At 37.8% G+C, this 10,973-nt stretch overlaps 1 protein-coding gene across 4 annotated transcripts in view; it reads left to right on the top strand.

The window, feature by feature from the left end:
• Positions 1-734: 734 nt before the first annotated feature.
• fndc3a (fibronectin type III domain containing 3A) overlaps positions 735-10,973 on the top strand; it is an 88,223-nt gene continuing 77,984 nt past the window's right edge. Inside the window, exons 1-2 of one of the 4 annotated variants that reach the window (XM_055166755.1) lie at positions 735-1,154; positions 6,496-6,639. In XM_055166755.1, the coding sequence (XP_055022730.1) occupies positions 6,529-6,639 (111 nt within the window). In that variant the 5' untranslated portion in view covers positions 735-1,154; positions 6,496-6,528. Of the gene's footprint in view, positions 1,168-2,102; positions 2,276-2,649; positions 2,778-6,495; positions 6,640-10,973 lie in introns of those variants that run through there. The other 3 variants (XM_055166753.1, XM_055166752.1, XM_055166754.1) reach the window with 3 other exon arrangements.

The raw sequence follows: 10,973 nt of genomic DNA, 5'->3' as shown, positions 1-10,973 counted from the left end.
TTCATTAAAAAATGGGGAGAAGGGGAAATCATATTAAAAATTGGCCAAAATATAAATATAAATATAAGAGGACCTAGCAGTGTGGTTATGCCACACTACCATATTACTTTTGTTTTATTTAATTAAATGTGTTTGTGTGTGTGTTTGGAAGGAAGGGGTGGGCAGTTTAGTTGTTTTATATTTATTGTTCATTGTTTTTGTGTTTTGTTTTTATATTTATTGTTATAAAAGAAAATGCTCTAAGATTGTAGTAAAAAGTAAAAGATGATGAAATTAAATGATGATGATGAAAATAATATTAGTTAAGCATAGTGACTAAAAGTGTTTATTAAAAAATGGGGAGAAAAGAGAGAGAGAGAGAGAGAGAGAGAGAGAAAGGGAAATCATATTATAAATTGGCCAAAATATAAATATAAATATAAATATAAATATATATGAGGGTCTAACAGTGTGGTTATGTCGCACTACCACATTACTTTTGTTTTATTTAATTAAATTTGTTTGTGTGTGTTTGGAGGGAAGGGGTGGGCAGTTTTGTGGTTTTATATTTATTGTTCAATGTTTTTGTGTTTTGTTTTTATTGTTGTATTTTGTTTAAATGTTATATTCTATTGTCTTTAATAAAAAAAAATAATACAACTTTTTATTTTTATTCTGAATGTTTATTTCTTATGCAGGAATTTGGCCCTCGTCATAATTAGCTGTACTACGCATGCGCACACGGCTCTGTACGCGATGGCGAAATTCCTGCTTTTTACACAAGAAGGAGCAAGGCTGGGAGAAAAGTTTCTGCAAAATTAAACCCGGGCTGCCAATCGCAACCTTTTCATGTGATCACGATCCTTTTTACACTGCTTTAAATGTAGTTACAACCTGCGCGATCGGTGCACTAGCAGAAAAAGCACATCTTCATCTTGCTATCTTTGTAGCTAGGTAGCATTTGGGAGCTAACCACCGCTAGCATGCCACATTTTGCCTTCTCTTTTGCGCATTTGGGTAGCTAGCGAGTTTTCCGTGGCCAGAGGTGCAGAAAGTAGCTCGTCGGGTCTTGTGGACGTGACATTGGAAGAAGATCTGTGTGCAGACCCACCACCCTCCCTCTCCTGTCTCCGTGTGTCAACACTGCTGCTGCTCCTGTCCCATCAGGGTTCATTGTAAGCGACGCCAGTGAGTATTTAATAACATAAAAGCACACTTATGTTGAGGATTGTAAATGCAACTGACCGGGTGGACGAGTTGGTGTTGTTTAAAGTCCCTTGTAATATGCTTAGGTCTTGGTATGATGCAGTGTAGAGGGACTAGTCACACCTGTGGCTATTGCACTGTGTCAATATTAGGTTGGGCCCATAGTTTTTTAGTTTTTTATTTAAATAGAATGTTGTCAAAAGTTTTTTACCTTTAAATTTGACAATTACTAAGTAGGACTTAATCACAATCACATTTTATATAGTGCTTTTCTACCTTCAAAGCACTCAAACTGCTTTACAACAAGGAACCACTCATCCATTCACTCACACATTAATACACCAGCTTTCACAGACCCTGGGGGTGAGGTGGGTTAAGTGTCTTGCCCAAGGACACAACGACTGCATTCATCTGTGGGAGGTAGAATCACATCAGCCAACCTGTGAGTGAGTGGATCTGACCTTTCAACCAATCATGTTTTATGTCGAGAGCGGGATTCGATCCTCCTCCAACCTTCAGATCAGTGGACAAACGCTCTACCAATCGAGTTACTCTCACCTCAAGTCCAAGTCATAGGTCGGATCTGTGGAAAGGCAACCCCATTCATATTACAATTGCATGTTTTCGATGTATATTGGGCTATAAATAATTGAATGAATGCAGCATACCGGTAGATGCATTTAAAGTCACACTGTGCAGCATTCCAGGAAACTCCTCTACACACAGGGAAGAAGGTTCCAGAAAAGTTACATAATGCACCTTCAGTGTTTACTTTGTGGACATGGTCATTTTGCATGTACTTGAATAACGATTGCACCATATTTATTTAACACAATTTGATCTATTTTGTGTTATTTTGGTGTACTTTCTCATTTCAGGAAATCCTTCTGCATTTATCTGTAGCAAAGCATCTGCTAGTTGTTCTACTTTAGAGTGACACGTCTTACTATGCTGGCTGAGTGACCACGTGTGAGACTTTTGCATAAGGTTGTTATAGCAGTTGAAAACAAATTAGATGAGTTGCGAGATTCAAGAAGTTGGTGAAGTTTTCCAGTGTGCTAGTGGACAAGGCAACAGGTGGCCAGGAAAGGTAACGTGACCAAGACCTTATCACTTATCAGCATTAGTATTGTATTGTCTGTTATGTCAGTTATGGCAATTATGAATGGAGGATGCAGATGTTGCTTGTAAGTGATATAATGTTGTCATGATAATAAAATTTCAAACTCTATTTCAGTGCTAAGGAAAAGGCTCGGTACTCTATACCAATTACAGTATCAAGACGATAATAGAAACACTACTTATTTAGACAATAAAATGCATGTACCTAGTTTCAGTACTTGTTTTAGTATCAATTAGTGCCTGATTTTTGATACTTTTGACAACTCTGCTGAAACATTTATCGACAGTTAACGGTTAATAGTTCGTTAACCTTTTGAAATGTTCTCTTCCCTCATTGCATAACAAGGAAAGTGCCAGAAAGATAAGTGAAACAGAAAAGAAGGGTGTTTTCCCACTACTGAAAGCCAGCTGCTTTTCACAACCCTAGTCAAGTATGTAGCACAGCCAGACCACATCTCTTCTTTCTAGAGGTAAGCCAAGTGGAAATACAGCCGCTATTGTCACCACTTAAATATTGTTTGATGGTAACCGCAGTTTCTGAATGTGCACTTTTGTGACTTTTCTGGTGGTAGGTTTGACACTAGCTTGACTCCATGAAGATGTAATTGGTATGCCTATAATCTTGCAAAGAAATGGATTCAACTATCTTATCTTGCGTGTGTGCAATTATATGTTTTTATTGCTGAAAATATGCCTTGTAAAACATGCATTCTCACTGTGAGTGGGGTTGCCTCTTCATAGATCTGACCTGTTACTTGACCTGGTCATGTCATCTCCTTGTTATCACAGGAGTAGATAAGTTAAATGCCATGCCAACATAGCATCTCATATGGACACAAGCATATGGCAGTCAAGTTATGATTCTTGTAATTATGCAATGTTAAATATTTTCATTATGAAGGCCTAAAAGTAACTTGTACAATAATATTACAGGTTCTATTCTAAAATGCCAATAATACTGTTTTAAATCAGTAGTTTAGTAATCTCATAATTGCTACAAGAGGTGTTCAACTTTAACGACGTCTTTTGTTTTCACAATCAAAAACTGGCTGCCGTGTTGTTATGATGTATTTGGTGATGTTTGGGGATTATGGTCAGCTCATAACCAGCTAATCTGTATTGGCTGCAGTTCTTCCACCCAAACCACCCATACTCTGTTCACTCACTGACCAGCGCTGTTGTTGTTGGAGCTTAAGGAGGTGGGCGGGGGAGAGGGGAGTTAAGGCGCACTGATAAGCCAGATCACTGCACGCATCAGAGGCGCATGCGCTGCTGGGTAATTAGCCTCAAGGACACGTGTTGCATTTCTACTATTGCTATATGCTCCTGTTATGTGCTAGTTAGTGTTAAGTGCTGTCTGTAATGGGTTTGCCTTGTTTTTGTATTTAATGTTTCTCTCATCTATTATTTTCCAAGAATTATCGATCTATTAATGTAAACTGAAGTGTTGTCTTCTATTTTCCTATAAAATTTTAGTTTTGTGGTGCATTTAAACTTAAAACGTATTATGTAAAGTTTCTGGTGGAAGTTCTGCCATCTACTTCTCTCAATGGAGATGTAAATTTTTTTAGTAGGGATGCACACTTTTATAATTCTGGTGTCGATATCCATGTGTTTTGTAGCTGTTATTTATCATTTAAAGACCAAATATTACTTGGTGTTTTCAGATTATCCAGTAAATCATCTTATAACACCAAATTATAGACCAAAATTAAATCAACTGACTCCATCTTTTTCTATTCTGATACTGATGCCGATACTTTGGCTTTAAGTATCTGCCGATACCCGATATCAGCTGATACCAGTGCACACTAGATACTCAAAATAATATATTTATTTCCTATAAACACAAAGCATATGATAAAACAGATCCAAATGTGCTTTAAAATTGTTATCATATCATTATCATTATCAAGTAACTGCAGAAAAGCTTTGAAAACGTTCAAGTTCAATATTATTAGATGTTTTGGGCCAGGAAGTCGTTTTATTACACCATTTTATAGCCCAGAATGGGTAATGAACCGATACCAGATCCATGAAAATGTTCAGTATCAATGCCAATAGCCGATACCATTGATTATACATAGGGGTGTGCAAAAATATCGAAATATCAATATCATTTAATGTGATGATACAGTATCAATATTGTTGGCTGCTGTATTAATATATCGCCAAAAGTATTTTTTGGTATATTTTACAAAGTTATTTTGTTACAGCACTACAGTTTTATTGCTTGTGTGGAGGAAGGAACCTCATTTAAGCGACACATTTGACATTTTCACAGTTTTGATGGATAAAATGGGTGTGTTTCATATGAACTTTACACAAGAAGTAGCTTAACAAAGACTTTTAGTTTCACATCCATGATTTAGCCATTAGTTTTATTGAACTGTATCAAATCGATTTGAAATGTATTGTATCAAATCGAAAGTGCACTGTATCGAGATATGTATCATAGTACCAGATACAAATTTACCACAGGAATATGTGATAGTTGACATGAGCTTCATATGAGCTAGTGCTATTATTATTTTTACTACAAATTACAGGCATTTCAGTGGCAAAGAATCCCTTGAAAAACATCCATTCTTCTCCATTCTCAGGTGGCTTGCCGCTTCAGAGTTCATCTGTAACTCAGCCTTGTAGCATCATCTGTTTGCTTGCATGGAGATAGATTTGGTTTCATGCATTACTGTGGAACATTCCAGGCAAGGCATTAAGATCTTCATCGGGACAGGCAGATGGCAGACAGAATTCTGATACTGTTTTATGTAGGCGTTTGCAAAGTACAGAACAAACTACGTGGCTTTGTGTGTGTGTGTAGTTACGTCGTCTTGTCCTTTTATTCCCACAGTAAATTTGATGTCACTGAGTCCACGGTGACACTGGTTTAATGTCCCCGCCAGCTCCAGGGAGTAGGAGCTGGCCTTTTCCTCCCGTGATGCATTATTGTATGAAAAGGGCCACTCTCATATGCGATCTGGCTTGTTAGGCGTACGTTGCGGAACAGATGCTCAATGATAGCATCAAAATACTATCTCTTTCTACTATCTGTCAGATCGAGCCAATGGGGCGCAGTGGCACAAATTGCAGCCTGAGAGTGTCAGCGTAGTGAGAAGCATGTGTTTGGAAATGTATTCGGATGTGCAAGCCATTTTAAGCATGGTGTTTATTCAGTCTTTTACTACACCTCTGCAAATAATGCCTTAAAGGGCCCCGAGTCCAAATTACTCTGTAATTCTGGTATACTGGAAATTGCACTGTTTCATATGAAAATCTTGACAGCTGACTCAAACATATGGCAGAAAGTGCAGTCTGAGGTGAACTAAACTAAAATGTAAGAAAAAAAGGAGCACTATGATATGTTTTTTTTTTAACTGATATCAATATTTGTCAGGTTTTTATTGTTCTCTTAATTTTATTAATTTAGTAAGATTATAGTATATGTTGTGAATATTCATTATAGTTAGAGCTGGGTATCATTAAGAAGTTGCCGATACGATACGATACATATCTCGATACAGTGAGCTTTTGGTTCGATACGATGTACTTCAAATACGGTTTAATAAAAAAATAAAGGCTAAATCATGGCTGTGATACTAAAAATCTTTGTTAAGCAACACAAGTGTAGCACTGTAACAAAATGATTAAGTAAAATATACCAAAAAATACTCTTGGCGATATGTCGATATAGCAGTCCTCGATATCGATACTGCATCATCACATTAAATGATACGATATATTGATATTTCGATGTTTTTGCACACCTATAATTATAGTTTTACACCAATCAAGAAGCAATTTACAAAGAAAATACATTGAAAATTACAGGAAGTACAGCGTTCTAAAAGATATTAATGACACCATATTCGGTAGAATGCTCTCACGGTAAAGCCAAGAAAAACTAGCTTGCTGGCATGCACTTTCTGATTATCAAACAATGCAACTTTTTATAATTTGATTCAGACAGCACAGAACGGACATACTTTGACCTGAGGAGCTGCTCTCATGTGAAACAAACTGGGTACAGACTTTTAATTAAACATATTTTCTGTCAGCAAAGATTCAGGGTTGTGCTGTATTTTTCCCTTCCGTCTGCTTGCCACGTTTTTGTCATTCCTTTGTCGGGCTTGATAATAACGGTGAAATGTTGGTAGAATTCCACTGAGCTCTGTGTCTCTTTCGCAGGAGTACCTCTTCAGTGGTGTGAATGAGGGAAACATGGCAGACCACACCCCACCTCTGGAATCCGGCCAGATCCTCAGCCCTGAACTGCCCATCCTGGCTTCCCCACCACCCCCAGCCATGGTCAACGGAGAGGGCCCACAGCAGGTAAAGTCTGAGCACTCTCTTCTTCATTTGATCGTTCACCCGTTACTGCACTAAATTGTACGGCTACATGATTGCAATTATGATTTAGTTCACATTTTAAAGGTTCACTGTGCAATAGGGATCTAACAATAACCGAAATATTGTGATATTGTATCGTAAAAAAGTCTCACAATAATATAGTGGGGTCTCACAGTATATCGAATTATAAATTGCTTTGCTTAAATGTATTGTTTTATAGTAGGAAGAGCTTATAAACATAGAGAACTACATATCCCATGATTCATTTCCGTGCAGACAACATGAAGAAATACATGTTTTATTTGAATTGGGATTATGACAGTAATGATTCGCACCAAATCTTGTCAAGGTATTTTAAAAGCAAAAAAGTGTCCTATCTACAATTATATTATGTTAGCCTCTCCAAAATATCTCAATAAATATCTTCCCTACTGCTTTCCTGGTGGGTCTGTTGCCTTCTTGTCTCCATGGAGATGTTATTGCATTGCCTGGAATGTTCCAACATATCCATCTACTAGGGATGTTACAATAAACGGAATATCGTGATATCGTATCGTCAAAGTCCTCACAATAATATTGTGGATCATCACAATGTATCGAATTACAAGTCTCTTTGCTTAAATTAAGAGTTATGGTGCAGCATTATCTAAAAAAGACAGAGGGAACTACATAGACCATGATCCTTTGCTCCATTTCAGTGTAGAGTATAATGGATCATAGAAATACAATTAAATCTTAGTTCTTTGGATTAAGTCTTGTTAAGGCATTTTAAAAGTATCATATTCACACAATCAATTATTCAGACAATAAATATTGTACCGTGAGATGTATATCATGAAAATATCATACCGAGAGATTTAAATATTGTTGCATACCTAATTGTGAGCCTCCAGACCATATTGTGAGCGTCCCCATGATATGGCAATAAAAATCATACGGTGACGATATCGTATCACGAGACATGGATATCGTTAGTATTCTTGTGTTTCTATAGCCCAAAAATACAATGACTCTCCACAGATCTGAATTCTAATGTAGCATAGTGCTGTAAACCTGCATGTCTCTCTTGTGATCAACTAAGTATAATCTATATTGTGGAACATTCTAGACAAAGCAATAAGACTTCTATAAAGACAAGCAGGTGACGGACCCTCCACTATAAATGTTACGCAGTGCACCTTTTAATAGTATGCTAAAGAACTGACAAAACAACCAAAATATGAACTGACAAATAGCCCTGTCATGATAATTATTATATTGACTTTTGTGGGGTAAATTTTTATGTTGGGTCCTTTTTCTTTTGAGAATGTTTTGAGACTTTTCTCTAACTACCGGGTGAGCAGTTTTTATGCAGAATAAGACAGGAGATTTTGTTGTTTCAGAAGGAAATTATGGTACTTCCAAAACTGCAGCATTTGTGATTTGCTGATTGCTTCCATTTAAATTTGTTTACATTGAGATTGAGCATTTTGTGATTCGGTTTTTGACACAAATCATGTATAGAAAAGCAACCTGCCATTGTGGAAAGACTTTTATATTGTGATGCAGCTCAAACACAGGTGCGGTCTACTTTTTCTCACTTGCTTCTCCTTGTGGTCAGCCTTTTTTTTTTCCCAAATCAGAATGAAGTTGGTACCATCAGGCTCTATTACTTCATCAGTTTACTCATAGTGCTGCTGTCCTGCTCAGATGAAGCCAAATCCCTCCTCTGTGAGACAGGGGACACATGTTTTGTCCCTCTGTTGTCTTTTGTTTCTGCGTAAACTCCAGTCAGTCCTGATGCATTTGTTTCAACACAAGCTGTTGTTTTCTCAGACCAGTAGCAACAGACCGAAAACGACTTCTGGATGAGATTTCTAAAACGCTCTCCAGATGACTACCCTTGGAACCTTTCTACCCTTGAGCTGTACCAGTCCAGCATGTAACTCTGTCCAAACCTTTAGGCATCCACTTTGTTTATTCCTTCCACTCTCTCCACTCCTAAATTGTCATTTTCTCATATGCCAAAAGTCCATCACAATATGAAAAGAACCATTAGCTAAATGTCACTGCTCACAGCAAGGTTAGAGCTCTGCGAAGGTTTACTGTATTCAGAGTTTAACCGTCAGGCATTTAATCTATTTCAGAAACACTTGAATATGAATGTTTTTCAATATAAAATGTACACTTTTAGAATGCATTTATTTTACCTTACCTCTGTTGGGAAAAGATCTGGTTTTGTTCAAGGCAGATCCAGCAAATGATGGACTTCCTTGCAGTTCCCTGACCCAACTCTACAAACCTTCTCCGTGGTTTAGTAGGTCTAATAGGACTGCAGTTGACAAAAAAAAAATACTGAAAAGGAGGCATGGCAAAGCTCTCAAAACAGTTACATATTTCTGCTTATCTAACCCAAACTGCACTCCAACACTACAACGGCACTGGAGTTTATGCAAAAACTATTTATACAGAAAAAATACTAGGAAACAATTCATAAAGACAGATTAAACTTTTGAATCGTGAGTTTAATCCTTTGCCGTATACCGTATTTTTCAGACCATAAGTTGCGCTTTTTTTCATGGTTTGGGTGGTCCTGCGACTTATACTCCGGTGCGACTTATATATTCAAATTTTCATACAGCTGCGAGAGGCTCTAGGCTTTTGTGCCAGTATCTGCAACTCCTATTACTCCTGTACCACTGTCCCTTTGCGCATGTTTCCTGCAGAAAGAGCCGCTGTCCTTCTGCAAGTAGCGAAATATGCAGCCGAAAATGGTAATCGAGCAGCAGAAAGTTTGGAGTGAGTGAGAAACTTGTGACAACCGGGAGAGCGTGCCATGCAACTTTCCTGGAAGTCATTGAATGGACTGACAAAGCCTGACAACTGAAATCATCCTGTCGGGATTCAGAAAGGCCAGAATAATTCTAACTGGAACTGATGCCGAGTCCTCCGATAGCTACACAGAAGAGGAAGCGGTGCTCTGTTTACCTCCGAAGGTTGCAGAGTTGCTCAGAAGTGACACTGAGGATGAAGAATTTAATGGAATTAGTGATTTGTAGTGAGATCAAGAGTTTGGTAATATGTTACTTTAACAGCCTGTTCTTCTCTATTCCATTGTTAATACTAAAACTTGCCTTTCAAGATGAAATGTCGGTTCCTGCTCTCTGATTTTACAAAATAAATTTCCCCCAAAAAGTGTGACTTATAGTCCTGTGTGACTGTGTTATGTATTATGTATTTTTTGGCTGGTGGGACCTATACTCCAGAGTGATTTATAGTCAGAAAAATACAGTAAATACTAAAAAATACAATTTCTTCATCTAACACTCACTCACTGACTTTACCTTTCTGCTGATGTCCCATATAAATCCTTATAATCTAGATAAAATGATGTGGTTACAATCCATCAAGTTGACTAAAGACCTACAGTCCTAGTTTCTAGTTTTGGTACCAGTTATACCATCAATTTGTTTACTGTGCCATCCTATCAAAGCCCATTTTGAATTAGCACAGTCTCACAGCATGCATCTCTGAATCTGTCACGTCCAGCTTGAGTTTGAATGACTACTTTTACTCACACGATGCCTGAAGTGAAACGGCACCGCTGCTGCTTGCGAGTGTTTCCGTAGCTACAGGCGTCACAGCTCGGGGCCCTGTGTTGTGTTAAAGAGGACAGGACCCCATCGCCTCCTGTCACCTCCACAGTGACACTCAGCCCACATGACAAGCGCGCTGGAAATAGTTGTCAAATTGATGGGCATCGCTTTGATTTGCTTAAGTTCATCCATCACCTCCCCAGGGCATTGTATGGGACTGGCACTGGTCTCTCTCTGTGATATCCATGCTGTTTTCTAGATAGAGGTGGGTGAGGTTGACAAATGAGAATCACTCAATGGACCGTGTTTTTGAAATCAAGGCATTTTTTTTTATTGCCATCGGGAAGTTATTGGCAGGTTTTTATCCAATACACTAAATGTGCGTCTTTTCTGTGCCATTTAGATGAATCATCCTTTCTCAGCACATGGCAGGCTTTGGAGTCTGTGTATAGTCTAGAGACAGCAATTATTGGAGTTCTAAATTAGTTTATATTGCTCTCAGTAGTATCTTGTAATTGAGATTAATTCATTAAGTTGTGTTGTAAAAAAATAAAATGTGTGTTTGTAAATGTCCTGATCAAGAGTGGGTAGATTAGCCAAAAATTGTACGCAATGTTACTTCAAAATATTACTCAAGTAGAAGTACAAAGCCCAAGAAATTACTCAAGTAAGAGTGAAAATGTATTTGGGAAAGCTCATACTCCAGTTAGACTGACTTAAAGTGTTAATTGTTAGGGTGTA

Source organism: Boleophthalmus pectinirostris, unplaced genomic scaffold (assembly GCF_026225935.1).
Source record: "Boleophthalmus pectinirostris isolate CB_2022bp ecotype Guang Dong unplaced genomic scaffold, ASM2622593v1 HiC_scaffold_9, whole genome shotgun sequence".
In the NCBI taxonomy this organism is placed as follows: Eukaryota; Metazoa; Chordata; class Actinopteri; order Gobiiformes; family Gobiidae; genus Boleophthalmus; species Boleophthalmus pectinirostris.
Note: the sequence above shows the minus strand (reverse complement) of the source record. Positions and strands in the feature narration are given on the sequence as shown.